Source organism: Chinchilla lanigera, unplaced genomic scaffold (assembly GCF_000276665.1).
Source record: "Chinchilla lanigera isolate Chin_1 unplaced genomic scaffold, ChiLan1.0 scaffold00043, whole genome shotgun sequence".
Taxonomy (NCBI): domain Eukaryota; kingdom Metazoa; phylum Chordata; class Mammalia; order Rodentia; family Chinchillidae; genus Chinchilla; species Chinchilla lanigera.
Window position 1 is genome coordinate 7234317 of NW_004955444.1, and position 21626 is coordinate 7255942.

General features: G+C 42.5%; 1 protein-coding gene across 1 annotated transcript in view; it reads right to left on the reverse strand.

The window, feature by feature from the left end:
- Positions 1-2694: 2694 nt before the first annotated feature.
- Positions 2695-21626, reverse strand: part of Kcnb2 (potassium channel, voltage gated Shab related subfamily B, member 2) — a 409389-nt gene continuing 390457 nt past the window's right edge. The window contains exon 3 of the mRNA XM_005392097.2: positions 2695-7418. Coding sequence (XP_005392154.1) covers positions 5265-7418 — 2154 coding nt within the window. The 3' untranslated portion in view covers positions 2695-5264. The remainder of the gene's footprint in view (positions 7419-21626) is intronic.

A 21626-nucleotide genomic window follows, 5' to 3' on the forward strand; every position in this document is an offset into this window, starting at 1 on the left:
TATAAAATAAATCCCTTGAGTCAAGCTAAGTAAGTTTTGGATATTGAAGAGATGAACAGAAGATAATAATACATTCTTAAAATATTGCTTATAAACAAAAGTAAGAGAAAGCATTAAAATGCTTCAGTTGTAATCATTTGACTATCAAAATTGCAAACGTACTTATAGACTGTCCCATTAGTTTATTTTGTTTTTCTTCTGATACCAGGAATCGAACTCATGACCTTGTGCTTGCCAGGCAGGTGCTGTGCCGCTGAGCTAAATCCCCAGCTCCTCCCATTAGTTTTATTTACTCTAGCTATTTTTGGTAGACTATTATTAGCTATTCTGACAAGCAGTTTATCTAGCCGAAAAGTTATTTTTTGTTTTTTGCTTTTGTTTCCAGTGCTGGAGATGGAACCCACAACCTTCTGCATACTAGGCAAGAGCTCTACCACTGAGTTACCTTCCTAGTCCTGAAAAACTACTGAATTTGTCAGATAAAGAAAGGAAACTCAGGACCTCACTCAATCAAATTAACCATTTACTATTTCGAGCATGCAAACTAAACTTATTCAAAATGTATTATGTATCAGGGTTCATACCATTTATCTATTTTTTAGGAAAAACAGTTCTTTGGAAAATAATACCATTTGTGCCTGTCATATGCTCTCCTAGTTTGGTCATTGAGTGATTTTTCCATCTTTAGAAGTGACATTTTCTAGTCACCCAAACCATACTCAGTATTAATGGGCTACTAGGCAGCAAGCTCTAGTGGGGCAGGAGAGTTTTAACCTAGCACTAAGTAACAGTGTCTAGTACCAAACAGAAAGATGCTCAGTTAGTGTTTGCTGAATGAATTTTCAGTGAACTGATGATCAAATTAAATTAGAAATTTTGTTTTGTTTTCCAGTATAGGGAATTGAACTCATGACTTCATGCTTGTCAGGCAAGTGCTGTGCCGCTGAGCTAAATCCCCAGGCCCCCGGAAAATATAGATATATATATTTTCATCAGCTGTTTCTTCTATAAAATATTTTTGAACTGAGAAGTACTTCTAAAGTTTTATTCACTTTTGTTTCAGAAGATCACATGACTCGCTGCGGCTCTCTGCCTGATGCTGCATGTCGTATCACAACGTGAATGATGAATTCTCTTCAGCCAAGGGATGTGTATCTTCTGGCCAGAATTCTGAACTGGCAAGCGTATGTGCTAAACATGGCCCGTGCCAGTTATCTCAATTCATTTTATTTGTCATGTTTACTGCGGCTTTAAATAAACTACACGGCTATAAATGTACCGCCTTTTTATTTACATACTTTTGAACACTAATAGAATAAAACACTTTATGTAAACGTACTTTCCAGTAATTTATTAGATGCTAGACTTAATGCCAGATGACGTGGCTGAGGCCAGGTGCCACTGTTCACCTGTGATCTGTATGAACTTGAATAAAGGACAAAACCGCTGGTATGCTGTATCAATACTTCAGAAGGTTTGTGTGTAAGAAGAATGTGTAAAGGACTCTACATACATACGGTTTTCTTCTATTCAAATAACAAGACTAAGTGGTTGAACTTTTTAACTTTTTAACTTGGCCAGTGTCTACACGACAGTGAGGTTGTTAACAAAAAACTAATAGGAACGGATACTTGCCATATTCTTTTGGTTACTAAGTCTCATCACATCAGGATAATGCTTGATCACATGTGTACTTCAAAGCAGTAGGTTTGAAGTAAAGAAATTTTTCATGAGATGTTTAGAGACTAACGAAGTGAAATTCAGGGACCTACTCGGTATGTTGTGCTTGTCTGTGTGTGGGCCTGGCCACGACATGCTCTGTTGTGCCCATGTCAGTCCTCTTAGATTGCTCTCAGTCTTTGAGCTAAAACAATCTTGTGGCGATTTGCACTGGTTGTCAAGAAAGCTGAAAGAATCAGATTAGTCATTCAAAGGACTATGTGACTTTGAGGTCACTCAGATAGTCTTTACTTGTTTTTTTTTTTTTTTGCTTTTTTCCAGTACCGGGAATTGAACTCACAACCTTGTGCTTGCCAGGCAGGTGCTGTGCCGCTGAGCTAAATCCCCGGCCCTTAGTCTTTACTTCTTGACATTTGTCCCTGGACACTTAGCTAGGTAATGGTGAACGAACTCCGTCAGCAGCAAAAACTCGCAGAAGTCTCAAGGCACCAATCTCTGTGTTCCTGCTGTTCAGGTAATGATGCTCCAACTGTCGATGCAATTTTCAGGGAGTGCAAAACAAGTATTTAAAGTTGTGAGAGTATCAGTTTTACTAGCTGGTAAGTAATATAAAACTTCATTTAAAATATTGACAACAGATATATCATGGAGTAAAATGCAGGATCGACCTAAATTTTTAATGTAAAACATAAAACTTTAAAAGAGCCGTGTACTTGGTAGGTATTATTTCCAGCTCTTTCTAGGCATGCACATTTATTCCCAGAGTTATGTGCAGTTAGTTCATTGGAAAAGCTTAGAAAACACTGCACAGGTACATGCCGGGAGACCCTGTCTCCAACTGCCTGACTGAAATACCAGAGCCAAAATTTTTTAAAAGAAAACGTCCCTCCTTCCCTCCCTTCTTTCTTTCCTCCCTCCCTCCTTTCCTTCCTTCCTTCCTTCCTTCCTTCCTTCCTTCCTTCCTTCCTTCCCTCCTTCCTTCCTTCCTTCCTTGCTGTCTTTCTTTTTTCCTTCTTTTCCCCCTCCCTCCCTTTCTTTCTTCCCTAGCTAAAGGTTTTGGCCCACGGAAATTAAGAAGAATTAAAGGGTTATCCTTCCATAGGATGTTTTTGAAAATTCTTTAAAACTTCAAAACAGAAACAAAGAACTTAGACTGAAGAAGCACACTTTAGAGAGAATGCTTCCAAGAGAGGAATGTCAAGGGTTCCTCAACTGGACAAGGTTGCTGATATTCTTGAGCAGGGTTCTCAGGAGAAGGCCTAGCAGACGCATGAAAGGTGGGGATTAGTCAGTCGGGAGGGCAAAAAGATAAGTCCACTTATCCTGCCAAATGAATTTAAAAAATTGAGATTCACCTGTAAGAGACAGAAAGTAACTGCTTCATGAGACTATGTAAAGACACGATTTTCACAAAGTATTTGCTATTCATCTAACAGCAGATATACCTGCTTGACTTTGAAAAACTAGGTATAGAAAATTCAAACACTCTAGATTTACAAAACTGATCAACATTTAGTTTGAGACACTCAAGTATGAGTAATGTAAATATCAACGATTAATGATCATAAACCCTTAAAGGTTCTGTTTTGAAACAAACATGATAACCATTCAATTCTTAGCACAGTGAAAAAAAGAGCAGTGTTTTAAATTATCTGTAGCAGCAGGGCCTCTTGGAGTTCAACTAAGATCAAAACTCTTTTGCTTAGCTTGAGATTTAATGACCAGGTTCTGTTAATAAAGGATGTTAAAGGTTTAAGTTAGATTCATTTTAAGTATTTGAACTAGTTTCCCTGTTTTTCTTTTAAAAATAAAATAAAAATCAGAATAGCTTTCTTTTAAACAAGAAGCCGTGTTTTAATAAGCTCAGCACTTCCTCAACTTCACTGAACTGCGAACGTACAAGAGCAGAACACGTGAGTAGGAGCCCTGGCGGCAAAGCCTGGGTGTTCCTGGGAGACAGGGAATCACATTAACTGGAAGTCCTAAGGGAGCTTACAGATAATTTTGTTTTGGTTTTTATTTGGGTGAACCTGAGACCCAGAGGGGATGTAGGGCCTTCGCCAAGATCAGGTATCTACTAGCCTGCACCTAGGCAAGCTCAGGCTGGGTTCCTGAGAATCAAGTTTGATGGGATGACCCAGGTTCCAGCCCAGACTTCATCACCAGGGCCGCCTCCAGCCAGCACCTTCCCCCATCTGCATTTCACTGCGCTAGGGAACAAATGCTGGAAGAAGCTTTCAACATAGTCCTGATCACTTGCGGGGAGGGTGGTGTGTGCACACCTAAGAGAGTGTTTTTATTTTCTGCAGTTATTGAGGGTGCTACAGCCACTGGTGGCTGGGGCAAAATTCACCTGCAAAAAGATGCACTTCTTTCAGCAAATAACAGTACCTTCCCATCCTCCCACCCCACACTGAGAAATGCTGAGTGACCCATCACCGGCCCTGGCCTGTTTTCATGGTCGCTCATGTTGGAACTGTGTCTATAAAGGGCGGTGGCAGTCTCTTGAAACGACCCTGCTTTTAGTTTAGTTTGTCAAAAGTCATGTTAATGGAACACTCATTTTGGCATATTTGCATTTTTATTCCTTTAGTTAGAAAAGTTTATGTGGAATATAAGAGGAAAATGTTTTTGTATTTAGAGGGCCAGAATACAGTTTTTTTAAAAAAGAATGAATTTGCAAATATAGTGTCCTTTTTTAAAAAAGCTTTTCACTATGATATAACCTTTCGTATATGTTCAGTTTTTAAAAAACGCAGTTACTGTGCTAGGCTGTGGCATGATATATAATTTAACGGCAAAATCTCAAGCTTAAGTTCCAAATATTGTGATATCTGGTCATTAAATCTTGCCCATTTCCATGATTTATAAGTACATTCACAAATGCCACAACTAAGCGGAAGCAAAACAGAAACGCGTACCCTATGAATTATATCACAAATGAATAAAAATACTATATTCCTTTAAACAAATATTTTTATAAGAGCTTTACAACCCAGAGCAAGATGTAGGAGACGGCTTGAGAAGAGGTTGCATTTCTACAACAGGAAGTCTGCACAGCGCCCCCAGGCGGTAGCTAGGAAGGAAGTATGGTGTCTCAGAAACTCGTTCCCGCATGTTCTTGGACACTTGCGCATCCAGGCCCCATTACTTACACTTAATGCATATTTTTGCAAGCTCAAAGGCACCTTACTCCTCCTGATTACGAATGCATGCAATGACATTTCATCCTTCCATGTGCAAATCCTAAGATGCACTGCAACAGAAATGCTACAACTTGATCTGCCTACGATTTGAAATGAAAGGATCAAAAATGTCAAACATTGCGGAGTACTGGTTCCTAATAGAGCGCTCTTTATTGGTTCACTGTTCTTCAGCTGTTTTTGTTTGTTACAAAATGCAGTCTTGACTCTTTATTTAAACAGTGCTTAAACTAAATTGCTCATGCCATGCAAAAATAACATTTTATGCGCTTTATGTGGGGGGAGGGGCTTCCCATGGTTTAGTTCACAGGCATTATTAATCGCTTTTAAGAAACAAGTTTTTGTTATTATTATTATTATTATTATTGCTTTTGTAACTAGTCACATGCTGGTTTCTCGTGTGGGACAATAACCCGTGTCTCCTGGGTTGGAATGAATTTCTGGGGCAAACAAGTGGTTTTCCATCTTGCACCCTTCTTGACTACTGTCCTTTTTCACTTCACCAGCAGCATGGTAAATGTCTTGCCTACAGTTGTGACCCGTGTTCTGGGGGTGAGAAGCGCCCGCACAGCCCTCTTCTCTTAGAGGGTCTCTCACGTCACTGGGCGCGTCTGCGAAGCAGTTAGGGCTGGAGTCCGCCTGCTTGTCTGGCCTTGCCCCTTGGAGCTCCAAGAAGTCTTCATCTTCCCCGGTATCTATTTCAGTGAAGCTCCTCCTCTCTCTCGAAGAGAAAGGAAACAGTTTCTGCTTGGGAAAGCGAGGGGACAGCCCTTTGGAAGGTCCCTGGCAGTGTGCTGAGACCTCAGTGCCCAGCGAGGGTCTCTCTCCCTGGGGGAGACTCTCTTCCAGGAGGATGGTACTGATGTGCTGCGGGGTGGGGAGAGAAAAGTCAGCTGCTGTCACTGGCAGTGGCCTGGCTGTGCTGGGAGGGGTCTGGGGAGCACTGCCTCTGGTTTCCTGAAAGTTTACTTTGAGAGATTTGGACTTGAGTGGGTTGCTGCCTTTCAGCGAGCTCTTGGGGCTGTCAGTGGTGCTGTCAGCCTGCAAAGGGCCGTGTAGCCCGCACTGCACACTGGGGCCAAGGTTCACAGGTATGTCACCGGGGGCATATTCTAGAGTGGCGTCCCTGGCATCCCGCCCTTTCTCTCTGCTTAGTGTGAGAAACGGAGGGGCCCTGGCTCTTTGGTGCTCTTCTGTCCCCGGGAGCTCAGTGGGGAACCTCATCTGCACGTGAGAGGCAGAGGGTGGCGGCAGGGGGGAGCGCTCTGTCTCTGTGAAGTCGGTGGCACAGCTGGTGAAGCTGTCTATGCTGGAGGTGCTTTTCATGTCCACGATGACCTCAGTCTGTGCCACGGCCAGCTGCTCCTGCGGGCACACTACTTCTTCCATTTCTATCTCTTCTTCGTACACAGAGGGCCGCTCCGGCTGCTCTTGGCAGTCCGGGTTCAGGTGAGAATGGGGCTGTGTCTTGGTGATTTCGTTATACAGCATCTCCAGTTTCTGGGCGCTCAGGTGCTGGGGGCTGGAGGAGGAAGTGTTGTTCAGCTGCTCGTGGGAGTCTTTCTGGCTAACCTCCTGGTACTTATTCTCGTAAGACTTGTTGGAGCTTGTTTCCGACAGAGCCTTCCTGGCCCACTTCCACCGGCTTGGAGACAGGTGATTGTCATCGGCTGAGTCCTTCGTGTTGGCTGACTCCCCGGCCTTCTCGACAGCCACATCGATCAGTTCCATACTTCGAGCAAAGGCATCTTTTAAGTTCATGGAAACGATGCTCCCATTCCTTTTGGCCCGCTCAAGAGCCTCTCTCCTCTTAATCGCCTTCTCTTGGCGTTTCTGCTCCTTGTAAAACTCAGAAAAATTGTTCACGATTATTGGGATAGGGAGGGCGATAACCAGAACCCCAGCAATACAGCAGAGGCCTCCCACAATTTTCCCTAGCAATGTTTTTGGGTAAATGTCACCATAGCCCACGGTGGTCATGGTGATGGTGGCCCACCAAAATGATGCAGGGATACTGGTAAACTTGGTAGCATCCTCATCCTTCTCAGCAAAAAATACCAAGCTGGAAAATATCATTATCCCCATGGCCAGAAACAATATCAACAGGCCCAGTTCATTGTAACTCCGCCTGAGGGTGAACCCAAGAGACTGCAGGCCTGTTGAATGTCTCGCGAGTTTCAGGATCCTGAGGATGCGCATGATCCGGAAGATCTGGACCACACGCCTCACGTTTTGGAACTGCAGCACGCTCTTGTTGGACTCCGTGAGGAAGATGGTGACGTAGTACGGTAGGATGGCCAGCAAGTCAATGACATTGAGTGGGCCTTTAAAGAATTTCCATTTATTTGGTGAGGACAGGAACCGCAGAAGGTACTCCATGGTAAACCAAGCGATACACACAGCCTCCACGTGCGCTAGCTGGGGGTTGTCATTGGGTTGTCCGAATTCGTCTGTCTCCTGCAGCTCTGGGAGGGTGTTGAGAGACAAAGCAATGGTGGAAAGTACGATGAACAAGATCGACACGATGGCCAAGATCTGGAAAAGACAAGAAAGTCAAGTCAGCAAGCCCTCGTAGTTGCATAGGCAGCTGGGTAACATAGGGATCGCTGACTCTTTAAGTGACGTGGAATCCAAGTTATCCTCCAAGTTATTTTAATGTGGGTAACGTGACAACCTGAAATTCCCTAATGAATATCAATACACTTACTCTTTACCAGTTCATTTCACTTAAAAGCCTGACGTGTATTTAAATTCCAGGAACGAAGCAATTTGAAAAAAAAAAAAAGGATTCACCCCTCCTCCACTATTGTTCTTGGACACATCTGTGTGGGTTTCCACCATTTGGATGAGGGCTCCATATGGCTGGAATAGCTTTTTGGGGAGTGATCATCTGTTTTAGCTACCTGTAATTTTTTCTGTCTTAACTACCTGGTTTATGTTTCCTTAAGTGGATTGTCTTGCATGCTGCCTAAGCTAGACAGGATTCATAATTTTTGGAAGTTTTATTCTTCAACTAACAACACAAGTGCAGAACACAAATGTAGAGAGAGAATATGGCACACAGTACAGCAATGCTTCTCCTTAGACTGTGCTTGTTTATGTGGCGAATGCTGATACTGGGTCCAAGTCAGCATGACATTTGTCCTGGGATGTGTGGACTCCTGCCTAGTATCTTGCTGGAAAAGAAGGATGTGCACTAACTTTCCTCAGGCAGGCTAGGTTTCACAAAGACGAGCTTGAAGAATGACCATAGTGATCTCAGCACAGGACAGACCTTCGAGGCAGAGGAGATAGCAGCACAATGTCAGGCTTGGAAGGAAAGGGGCAGAGCTCAGAAAGAAATAAGAGGATCAAGTGACTGGGTTTGGGAATTAGGCAGTCTGAGCTCTGTTTTCTGACTTTGGGAAAATTATTTAATCTGTCTGTCTCAGTTTACAAATCTGGTGCAGGAAGGCAATGATCAGAGCTACTTCATGGTTGCTTCAAAGATTACCCAATGCATAGACATTGCTAAATGAGTGAAAGATACCTACATGGCTAGAGGAAGAAATGACCCAGGACCTCAGTAAGACAAGGGGAAGAATGGGTACATGGGAAATCTGTAAAAGCTTATAAGGTATAGAGAGTGCAAGAAGGGACTTCCTCACTGTTACCCAGTTCTAAAATTTATGAAGCAGAATGGGAAGATTATGCTTGAGAGCAAGCAAGGAAGCATAGTTTTGCTTAGAAAAGATTGTGCCCGTCTGGAACGCACAATTCTTTGTGGAGTAAGAAACCTCTCATACCTAGGTTAGGTCTGGCTTGGTTACACCTGGCTTTTCCCCGTGACCTTGGGAGATGTCATTGGTCTCAGTTACTATATTAGCTCTGAAAACATATCCTGAAAGTGACTACTTTATCTAGACATCAGAATCTAGTAGACATTTTAAAGGGCAAGGGTTAATGTTTTGAGGCCACAGCTCAGTAAACACTGAACTGTGAAAAAATTATTGTACAACATCAGGACTTCTGATTTCTTTCTCCTAAGACAGTTAGGGACCTCCATGGTGCAATAGTGGAGGGACAAAAGCCTCAGGTGACAAAATAAAGTCCTGGGTGCAGTAAACTGTGACCCTTCACAGCGTGGCATCTTTCAACAGACCCGTCCTGAGACCCTGATGAAACCCCTGAAGTAGGATGTTTGTTTGAAATGAGAAATTGTTCCAAGAAAAGAAGCCGAAATAAGCTCCCTGGTTTCACTTGCTCTTGAGCAGCCGCTCGTCACTGATTGCAGAGGTCACACATGTGGGCAATATGGTATCATTTTCCCACCTCCGACTTGGGGTGCATGAGAACAGTTGCCTAGGTTACTTCCCAGGGACCTGAAGGTCACATGTGCTGAAGACACTGACTGTTCACTTCGGCCTGGAAATCATGGGCGGCTGAAATCAGATAAAGGGTTGGTACCTCTGTCTTCAGAGTCTGTCTGTCTCCTTTGCTGTCTTAACCCTGGAATCAGAGTCTACTCAGATCAGCAGGTAGATGTGTTGATCACTTAAAATGTATTTTTTCACGACTGTGACACTGGGTTAGCTTGGCCTGTTGCCAAAGGGGCTGCTCTGTGCTTCTTGTACTCCAACCCCTCAGGGCTTCCTCAGCAGCTCAAGCACTGGCAGCCTTTCAGCCCTATCAGAAGACCCGGATGTTTATGCAAGGCCTGGAAATGACACCAGTGGAAGGACAGGTTAGCAGATTCTGAGTGAAGCTGACCACCTGTTAGCCCACCAAATTCAAGGCTGGGATGCTTTGCACAGGACGATAGCACCAGGTAGAGTACCTGGAAATTCAGCAACCTCTAGGACAATTCAACAACCTCTAGGATAAGCTGACCATGACTACAGCATTGGTGGTGAGGCATATTGATCACGGCCACAGTTCTGGCCCCAAGTCGATGAAAAGAAAAAAGATCTTTCGAAACCATACCTCTAGGTAATGGAAATCACTGGACTTTAGTCCACCCCAGCAAATAAATAAAAACTTACTCTTTTTGTTCTGGGTGTAGCAGCTTGATCACACTCTCTTGGCTTTCTTCCTTCAGCCAAAGTTCTGATTTTGGTGAAGCCCTTTCCTCCTCTCCCCAGTAAAGCTTTGCTTTGGTCACGTGTGTGTGTCCTCGCAGGATGTGGCCCGGTGTCATTCTAACCTCTCTGGGTCAAAATATCTTGTTGTGTGGTATCAACTCCTGTTCTTTTTATTCAAGTTTCTCTGTTGCTGGGTTATTCTTTTTCTTTCTCCCTTCTCTTCCTTAACTAACAACTAACTAACTAACTGACTAGCTAACTAACTAACTTCTCAAAAGTCAGAGCAGTGAATCACAATAGCAAAAGTTTGTCTTTATCTACTCTAGAAGATTGTTAAGGCTGAACTTAGAAACTATCAAGAAGGTTATTTTTTTTTTTTTTTTTCAAGAAGGTTATTTAAATGGATGAGATTCAGGTGGTTCATTAAAGGCAAGTTGGGGACACTCACTTGACCTTCTTCCCTCAGAGGCCGGAGAGAGGGCAACACCTACAGTATCCATCACTAAAGTATTCCTGAGGAAACACTGCTCAGATCCCATCCATTTTCATGTTCTTATCATAGGGAAGCAGGTCCTGCTGGCACTTTCGAGATCACACTGCTGCCAATATACCTCTGGACAATTTAAGTATCGGAATTTTTGCCATCACTTTTGTACTGACATACACATTCAAGATTTTCCACATATAATTTTGGATGCATTTTACTGATATTATCACTTTAAAGAGAAAGGAAACAGTAGAAATACAAATGAATCCATTCTATTACTGTCTTTTTTTAATTTTGTAGGGCTGGGGATCTAACCCAGGGCTCCACGCATGCTAGGCAAATCCTCTACCACTGAACCACAACCTAAGCTGCCATTTTCCAACCTTTTGGACAAAGAACAAAATGGAAGGTCTAACGTGGGTCTTCGGTTTTCCTTGACCCATAATCAGAGCTAGATTTGGAGGTCATTTTACTTCTTCAGCTGATTTTGAGAAAAGTTAAGCACTAATTAATATTAGATAATGCAGTCGATAGTCTAGCTGATTGCAATTTAACAGATATGGATACTTTTAACATATTTAAATTTAGCATATGCATAAAATGACTGGGAATGTATTCCCAAAGAAGAATTAATTACTGAGGGAAAAAGTAAACACTAAAGCCCTTAAAAATCCCACATTCAAGTTAAGAAAAAGCGCAAGTTTGGAGTTGTCCTAGAAAGACAGCACTTTAGACAAATTATTTCATATGTACCAAATGTGGGGTGTGGAGCAATCTGACAAATGTTGGTATGTTGTCTTTTTTTTTTTTTTTTTTTGGTTTTTCTCCGGTACTTTTTGGCTTTTTCTTACAGTACAGCTTGTTTGCGGCTTATAGGGATACTTTTTTTGGTTTTTCTCCGGTACTGGGAACCGAACTCACGACCTTGTGCGTGCCAGGCAGGCGCTTTTGCCGCTGAGCTAAATCCCCAGTCCCTGGTATGTTGTCTTACTGGAGAGGTTTTTTTCTTTGAAACACAATAAATAAAATGAAAGTGAAAGTTTACTCTAAGATATAGGATGAATTTGTAAACACGAATATTGACATCGGTACCGCAAGCCTTTGTGGCCCTGAAGTGTTGCTTTGCTTGTCACAACCATACGCACGTGAGGAAGTGACTGACTCATGACTGTCACCTCCAGCAACTGGCCTCTAGAGCTGGCAGGAGCAGAAGTCCTTCTCTCCGTCTTGTCTCTTTAGCGAATACACTTGCATTTGTACATGGTAAGGGAGCGGAAATTCTAAGCACTGACCTGCTGGAGATGTGGATTAGGTCATCTGCAACATTTACCTCTCGCTCTTGGTGGTTCTGTGTCTAAGTTAAAACATTTTACTAATTCCATTCTATTTGTAAACCAAACCAAGGACAAGTTGCAAATAACCCTGACATTGCGGCTGAAAGGATGAAATAAATTTTTGTTGCTTCAGAAATATAAAACATTCAAAAGGGAAGGCTTTGAAAAAGATCACACCGTGTATATTTCAAGAATTTTATTGCTGGGAACAGACTTTCTTTCTGGATAAAACATTTTCCCCTCTTGAATAACGTAGATGATGCCTCAGTTCTTCACTTAGATACAGACCTTTGCAGGCTCACACGGAGTTGTGAATAGGACCCCCGACACTCACATGCGGGGGCCTTCCAGGTTGGTTGTATCGAGTTCTATTTGTGAGAGGAAGTAAGGCAGCCTGAGACTTGGCTCAGTGGTACCAACTTGCTGATCTTAATCCTTTGGAGATAATGGAAATTTTGTGGAGGAAAGAGACATTGGACAAGGAATTAAAACACATGGCTGTACCTCTCCTGGCCACACGGACAAGCAGTTCCCTCCCCAGGTTTCAATTTCCCTATGTCAAAATGAGGCACCTCATACTGGCCTTACCCACCTCAGAGGATTACAGGTCAAACTGACTGTGCACACAGAACTATCCTGTAAAATGTAGAGTATGGTAAGAATAAGAAATGTGGGACATGCATTTGGGAAAAAACCTTTGGGTAGCATTGAGAGAGAATAAAAAACACTTAAACTCTTTATCCCCCATGTAAGTATAATTCCAGCAATTGTTTGCATGAAACACCCAGACAGATGTATCGTACTTTGCTTTGGAACTGTTTCGTTGGGCAATATTCCTAAAGAGTTGGACTAAGGTCGAAGTGGGATGTGAGAAGCAACCCAGTTTCACGTACTATTGGACAATTTCTTCCTGTCTTTTATTTTCACATGTTTTACAACAAACAGCAAACATATTTAAATTTAGTACATGCATAAAATGACTGGGAATATATTCCCGAAGGAGAATTAATTGCTAAAGGAAAAAGTGAACATTAAAGCCCTTACCAAAAGAGGAAAGAAAAAGGGAAGGAGATTGAGGGGGGAGAGAGGAGGAAGGGATGGAAAGGAGATAATAAAAGGAACAAAGATGAGACGTATTGTGTACATGTACCAACTTCACAGAAGGAGTGTAGACACGTTCTGCAAACATGTACTAATAAAAATATACAGAAATGTCTCTAGACTGATGTGTTATAATCTGCTGTATATTCACAGGCATTCAGGGTTCCACAAAAACACGGGGAAACTTCTGAGTCTCATACAGAAGGTTCCAAGTTGCATTTTCTCTGTCCTTCCCTCTTAACCTCACCTTCTTACCTTTCACACGTGTGTGTATGTGTGTGTGTGTGTGTTGATACAATGTGAATTAAAAGCTCTTAACTGCTGTAAAGCACTATTGATTTATTTTCCTAGTGGGATATAGTATATATTTTTTCAGATCTCATCAGAAATGGACTACAACATGGAAAAAACATGATGGTAGGAATTTTCAGGATAGGACTAGATTCTTTGACAGGAAGAAAAAGGTTGTGCCAGGCATTCATGGAAGCATGACTAACTTTCTATTTTCAGAATAAGGATGTGGCATGTTGGCATTTCTGAGCCTATAAGCCAAATGCCAATCCACTTGTTGAACAAAGAGGGAAGGAGTTGGTAAGAATTTCATGTTCTCATCCACCCTATTTCTCGCTCTTTCCCAGAAGATTATTGGAAGCAGCAAATGTGAAAGTAATTCCTTTGGTTTCTACCAAAGGAGGAACCATCTCTGATTGTTTTCAGTTCTAGTTCTTTATATTCCTTGAACCACACGGTGCTCTCCTTTCTAAGTGGAGCTACCAGTTGGCTGTTAGTCCTTCTCCCAAATGTTCATTTGGCCTCCCAGAATAAAAGAGGCTCCATGCTTACACATTCTCAGCTGATCTGCACATGCAGAAGGACCTTTTATGTGGTAATAAATATCACACTACCAAATGCCAAGACTATGCTTCTTTGTAAGAGACAATTGTTTTAAAAATTATTTTGGCTTTGGCAATAACAGAGACTGAAGAACTAAATTCTTGCCCAGTTCGTGCAGTTATTGAATGAGTTGATGAGCAAGCTGAGGTCAGATGTTTGCCCCCACAGTGACTTGCATGTAGGAGTGGGACGTGAGAAGCAACCCAGTGTCATATGCTATTGGACAATTTCTGTCTTACTTTCACATACAAAATCAATTATTTGGGAGGAATTCTGGCTTATCTTATGACTCTAGAGACTATTTCAATATTTTCTTCTGAAAGAAGTGCTCACTGGCTGGGATATATTTTCATATTTTAGGAGCAGGGTCAGTAGGTGAGGGCTGGTGAGGGAAACTTTAACATGATTCCTATTTACTCTGCAAAGAAATGAGCTGCATGGGGGTGGAGATAATGACTCTTCCACCACTACCGTGCATAGCTAGTCCCTTCCTAGGTAACTGGTGCTCAGTCTTCAGGAGCCCCAGAGTGAAAACGAAGGGCCAAGCTTGGCAGAACACAGACATCACTGCCTCTACCCAGGAGCAGGGACCAGAGCGTTCCTCTTCCGTGAACTGCTTGGCTTCCCTTCAAGGAGAGCACAACGCAAAATTTAGACTCTGCCCTTTCATGTGTGAATGATAGAATTTGGGGAAAAGGTGCAAGAGGAGAACGAGCGGGCTGTGTCCTCTGAACAAATTTTCCTTTAAGTGGTAGCTTAGTATTTGTAGACTGTAAAAAATTAAGCTGGAGGAAATATTAGAATATTTTCCTCTTCATTTTATAGGTAAAGAGACGAAGGTTGAAGAAGTCCAGTGAAGTGCCTGGCAGTGGGGAGGAGCGGTAGAAATGTAAGAACCAGGGTCAAAAGGTCTGAGTTTGCAGCCAAATTCTACCATAGTTTGTCACTTTTGTGACCCTGGACACCATGACTGGCCTTTCTGGGACTCAGTTGTCCTATACACAAAATGTGGAAAATATATATTTGCTTTGAGGACAAATAAAACAAAATGTATGAACTGTGAACTGTGCTGCCTTGTTAATTATTTAACTCATTTGAGAACTTCTCTAATCATATATCAATTCCTGTTAGGCCATGGTAGTTCTTCCAGGAGCCTACAAAGGGAGCACATTCCAGTGGAGGGCAAAATCAGCAGAGCCAGAAGCGTGGACTCTCAGTTCCTGGGTGAAAACGAATTAAGACTGGCCAAAGTTAGACTTTTCCTAACAGCTGCCAACCACCTAAGATGCCTCCTCTCCCACTTAGCTGAGCTGGAGCAAAATCAGAAATCAAGAGAAACATTCCACTTGCAGCACCGATTTCTTGTGTTTCCCATGCATAAGAGGTGCGTGGACACTTGCCGCACATGCTTGGACTCAGAAAGACCCCCTGGCAGCCTTGCTTGGATTCAGAGAGGTGCGCTTGCAGGGTAACCAGACCTACGAGGGGAAAATAACAGACTGCCCAGTTAAATTTGAATCAAATATTTGTGTGGCATATACTAAAAAGTATTTGTTGTTTATCCAAAATTTAATGAGGTATCTTCTACCTGGTCAGGCAACCTTACCCTTGACATACTATGCACAGGGAAATCCCTGCTCCAGGTTGCTCAGATTTTCTTGTCTCTGGAAATAGGATAGTTTGAACTGAGACATTCAGAGATGAAGAGTTGCTGGGGTGGAGTTACATTCGTGATACAGCTCTGGAAGGAGGAGACACGCATGCGTTCTGGGGAGCATTGCTTTCTGCCTTCTAACAGTGCCTTTCAGGAAGTTTCCCCGCCCTTGCCTCCTTGAGCTGAAGTGAGCCAGAGTTTTAATTGTGGTCTGGTACAACCCCCTTGAATTGGCACATGACATTTTCATAGGGCACAGTTCTGCTTCCTCAAACAAGATTTTAGTATTATGGAAGCCAGCGAGACATTTTCTTTTTTGTTTGTTTGTTTTGTATTTTGGTTTTTGAGACAGGGTCTTGCTCTGTAGTTCAGGCCTGGTCTTGAGCTGACTGTGTAGCCCCGGCTGGCCTTGAACTTGCAGTGATCTTCCTGCCTCAGCCTGCTGAGTGCTGGGATTACAGGCGTGCACCACCACACCCAGTATCACAAATGTATTTTGAATAATTTAATAATCAGGAAAAGAAAGAAGAGGTTCACAGAACTGGAGAAAATGAGACTTCACCTTGAAGAAATTTAATATTTTCTGACCATGAAAGAAAAATATAATGGATTCATTTTTGGTTGCTTCCACAAAGACCAAAGTCAGTCTACAAATTTTAACAAGCTATAGAATTTTTTAAAAATATAAGTTCATATTATTATTTCATTTTGAGGTACTAGAATGGCTTTACAAGTTCAACAACATAACCTTTCCTAGCTTTAAGCTCTATACTTTTTGGTTTTTTGTTTTTTTCTTTTTGTTTTTTCTTTTTTTTTCCTCCGGTACCGGGAACTGAACTCACGACCTTGCGCTTGCCAGGCAGGTGCTTTTGCTGCTGAGCTAAATCCCCAGCCCCTAAGCTCTATACTTTTTATTAACCCTTTCTTCCATTACACTGAATCGATTGTTTTTCCCTCCCTGTCCTCTTTAAGTTCTCACTCTCTGGGAAATCTGCTCTTGACTATCCGCTGGTTTTGGGTTTCACCTTACAGAAGATGTTTTCTTTAAAAAATGCACTATTCATTCTGTATCACATATTTTGTTGAGTATAATTTGGTATTTGCAGTTAATCCAATGAGTTAATGAAGTGATAGTTCTGTATGAAGATCTATGAAAAAAGTTAAGGTACCAAGAATTAATAGTATAGGTTATCCATTAAAAGTCCATTTTCTATCTATCTATCTATCTATCTATCTATCTATCTATCTATCTATCATGGCTCCATTTAATCAAACCCCCACGGGAAGTAATACATTCCATACAAGTGCCAACTTGAATGCTGCATATTCCATTTCAGAAACATACTTGCCAGTATAATTCGTTAAACCATGTGCATATAAACAAAGCATCTTAGGTATTTGGAGAACTACAGCAAAATAAAAAAGAATAAACAGAAGCCTCCCTTACTTCTCTCCTGATCAGGTTTCTAGTTCTTCAGAAAGATAATTCACGAAACCCCGAGGGAGAAAGAAACAGATTTCAAGCAGTGTTCAGAATGCCAGCCTGTTTACAGCTTTATCCAGAGTCTGTAACATCCTTCTGTTTTCTGTCACAATCGTGTGTTCTTTGATTAAAGAACATTTCTAATCATAAATCATTTTTTGAGAGAGAAGCCTTAAAGGACAGGTAAAGATTTCCATTCGGAAAAGGGGGTACAGTAGACACAGGCTGAGAGAAGGGGCTAGGAAATGGCTTTGAGTTTCCCCAAATTATTGTTTCCTCAGAAAATCCAAGTAACTTTGTGTGACTGGGGTAACCATGGAGTGGCCCAGTACGGAAGGGTTCATGGTGATTTCAAAGCTGCCACACACAAGGGTGTAGGCTGTGTCCTCATCAGCTCTGGAGGGCTCCATTCAGGACATTATGGTGTGAATGAAGCTTTCATATGTGCAGTGCGCAACTTATACGATCAACTTGGACAGCCTTGATTCGAGGGAACTGGGTAGTGTATTGTGATTGGATACAGGTGGAGGCACTGGGAAGAGTGGAGCAGGATACGTCTGGGGTATTAAGAGAGGGTACCTCTGGACAAATTCTGAAGAGCACTTGATGTAATGCGGAGTTGGGTGGGTTTTCCTCAAAGTGTGGGCCCCAGACCAGCAACATCAAATCAGTATCATTGGCATAATGTGATAAGTTCTTATAAGGGCCAGTTCCCAGGCCCCTGCTCCGTACGCACTGGGTCAAAACGTAAAGAGACAGAGCAATCTGCACTTTAACAAGTCCTCCAGGTGAACCTGTTGCTTGCCAGAGGTTGAGGCGGCTGATGGAAGGTGAAAAGCCATGGGAAGATGTCAAGCAAGGCGAAGGCATGTTCAGATTTGCATCTTGTAAAGGCTCCTGGCTGGGAGGCATGAGGCTGGTTTGCAGGCGGAGGATCCAGGGACAAGAAGTGAGACTGTTGCTGTTGCAGTGACCGCTGCGAAGGGTGCGTCTGTGTGCGTCAGGGTGGGCTAAAAAAATATTTACGAGGTGAAATTTCAACCTTCCGTGTGGGGATGGAAGAACCTAGGACTCTCTCATGTTTATGGCTAAGATACCAGAAGTCTGAGTAGCTCTGACAAATATCGATTATTTTCTTAGGAAGAGTCAGAGTGATCCTTGTTCTAAATCTTCACTTGTCTTGAGAAAGAATATCTTCTCATATTAAAAAAAATGCCTAATCAAACCTTCAGGCTTTGAAATAGAGAAATTTCTCTCAGAGTTAAGGAAAAGTGCATTGTCACATGAATACATTATACGATACCATACATACCATGTAATTTTCCAGAACTGTTTTCTTTTACAAAATTTTATCTGAAGTGCACATTCTGAAATCACACAGGGAAAGACTCGTTGAAAGACCTATTTATCCTGGCTGTTCCTTAAATGCAGGCTCATTTGTTGAATTATTTCTCACCCATTCTGACTTCCAATTTCTGCAAGGAAGTCTTCCGCATTTCCAGAATTAAAGTGCCATTAGGAACTGGCTTTGTTTCCTGGATACCTAGTCAACCTCATCAACTCATCAATCACCATTAACAGAGCATTTCGAGGATTTATTTCCATCATTATCCCCGTATCTCAAGACCACGTCCTGGCAGCTTTAAAGCAAGCAAAGACAAAAAGCTGTAATGCAATCATTTTTCCTTTTAATGAAGCTCTGCGGCAAACCTTTTTTGAAAAGTACTTCTGGGGTCAACATCATTAAGACCACGTGACGGGATGCCAGAAAACGGAAAACGCGCGAGGGTCCCGCTGAAACGGCGCAGCGTCCCCGAGGGGAAAGGAAGCCAAGAGCCACATCTAGCTGCACTGCGGAAAGCTAGCCTGATTGTCTTTACATCTGCTGTGACGAGGCTTCTGTGCTGTCCCAGGGCCCCGCGAGCAGTACTTCACGGACGCTTCCGCGGCCAGAATGACCAGTGTCCTGGGCGTAAAGCTAAGCCTCACAAACAGGGACCTTTCACAGATTCCTCTTGGGCTGGTGTGGTGGCAGCAACTGGAGACTCATGATTTGAATGGGGGCCAGCACTTCCATACTTGGTAGGGACTGAGAAGGTGCTTACTGGGCAGAAGCATCCTGCTTTGTACACCTGTAGGATGTGGACGTTTTCTACAATTAGGTAGACTCGTCCTGGGTTCTATTCTGAAGGCTAGTGAAGGCCTTGACACTCAAAATGCAGCCTGCAATAGCAGGACCTGGAAACAGATGAGAAATGCAGAACCTGACCTTGAGTTTGCATTTTATCAGGATTCCTCCAGCAATGCCTGTGTGCATTTAAGTTTGACAGGCACTGGTCTTGGACACGAGTGCACGCCATTAGAGAGAAACATACCAGAACTGGAGGCTCTGCCACACATTTTTAACAACTTGGTCTCAGTTCTGGATAGAGGGGTAGGTAATCAGGCTGTGAGGCTTTTAAACATTATTCTGAGGTTCTGGGGTAGGTGGGTGTCATGAGCTAGAAAAGAAAAGCCTTGTAGATGAAGCTGAGGTGATCTCTAATTCCACCTAGGTCGCCTCTCCAGCCTGTGGCTGATAGCTGTGATTTTAAACAATTTCACATAACTTAATACGACGTGGCAGTGGAGGAAATATTGGGCTCTGATCAGGTGCCTTGACCCGCACCCTTGTACTCCACTACTGAGTTAATTGCATTATCTGAGTCAAGACATCAAGCCCGTTTCCTCCTCTAAATATGGGGGCTAAGCATGATGATTTCATTTATATTACAAGGTTGTAGTGATGAAATTAGGTAATGCATGGGAAAGTACTATGAGTATTTCTACATAAATGCCAATATTTTTATGATAATTAAATGTATTTTTTACATGTAGTTTGGATAAAAATACTAACTACTGCCAGGCATGGTGATGCACGCCTGTAATCCCAATGCTTGGGAGGCTGAGGCAGGAGGATCATTGCGAATTCGAGACCAGCCTAGGTTACAAAGTGAGCTCAAGGCCAGCCTGAACTGCATAGTGAGACCTTGTCTCAAAAAGACCAAAAAAAAAAAAAAAAAACCAACTAGTATATAATGTTAGGGTTAGAAGAACTTTCTTATATGACTGACTGTTTGATGTTAGTGCATTATTTCTTGTGTAGTGAATTTTTAACACCTTTCTGTAAATATCATTGGCTGATTTCAATAAGTTTGGTGGAAATAAATATCTGGAACCTTTGGAAACCCAGTACATTAAGTTAAAGAGTATTATAATGTGAATGTGGTTTTCCAAAGTTAATATATTGAAACAAAACACAATGCAATAATATTAAGAGGGAGCAATTACATCATAAAGAGTCTGCCCTCACAAATGGGATTCGTGCCTTCATAAAACAGAGTGAAGGCAGCAACCTTGTTTTTTACACCACGTGAGGACATGTGATTGGGCACCATTTTGAAGTGGACAGAACCAGACACTGACTCTGCTGGCATCGTGATCTTGGACTTCTTACCCTGCAGCACTGTGGAAAATGAATTTCTGTGTGGACTAAGAAAAATAGTGTTTCTCCAAAATTCATGTATACCCAGAACCATGAGTGTGGCCTCATTTGGAAATAGAGTCTTTGCTGATGTAATCAGTGGGGGTCATATTACATCACAGGGCGTCCTCACCCAAGGCCTGAGGTCTCCTTCTAGGGAAGCCATGACACACACCCAAGGAAGGCGGCTGTAGGGCCAGAGAAGCAGAGAATGGAGCAGGGCAGCAGCAATCAACCACTGGAAGCAGGAGGAGGCAAGGAGGAGTCTTCTCTTGCACTTTCAGGAGAGCAAGCCTGTGCTGACAGCTGGATCAGATTTCTAGCCTCCTTAACTGTGAGAGAATACATTTCTCCCTGCTATTTTTGGCTACGTATTTGTGGCAGATTGTTTTTTTTTTTTTTTTTTTTTTTTTTTTTACATCAGCCTGAGGAAATGAATACAGTCAGGCTCTATTATTTAATGAAAGGGTCTAGTCTTTAATGACAGATAGAGAATAAGAATAAGAATAAAAGCCTTCATGTATATTCATTTCAAAAGTAAATTTCATGTCACTGGAAAAGCCTTAGTGTTTTGGAACCCTAGTCAGTAGGAAAGCAGGCTTAATTAGGAGACAGTCAGTTGTCTTTACTGGTAGCAGTAAATAGCCAGGATTTGTTAAGTAGGTAATTGACACCTGCGCTCTAAGCAGCAGCCAGGACAAGTTAGACCATGTGGGCCAAGAAGCTGTAAAAGTCACTTATATCAGCAGCGGATGCAAGACAAAAGTAAATAAGGAAATACTATCAAAAAACAGATTAAGGGACTGGGGATATAGCTCAGTGGCATAAGCGCCTGCTTGGCAAACACAACGTCCTGAGTTCAATCCCTGGTACCAAAAAAAAAAAACAACCAAAAAACAAAAAACCAGATTAGAAGAGTTTATGATACTTTCCCGTTTGAGCAAGGTCGGGTGGTGGAGTCAATGGTACCTAGGCAATATGCTGACCAGGTTGGGCTGTCCCTTTGCCAGTTAATTGATACCAGGAATTGAACTCATGACCTTGTGCTTGCCAGGTTCTCACTATGCAGCCCACGCTGGCCTGGAACTCATGGTAATCCTGCTGTGTGTTGGGATTACAGGTAGAGCTCTCCTGGGTCCGAGTGTGGAGCGCTCCTGGGTCCGAGTGGGCCGGACTCATACCACCGCGATTCCCAGCCGAAAAGCGC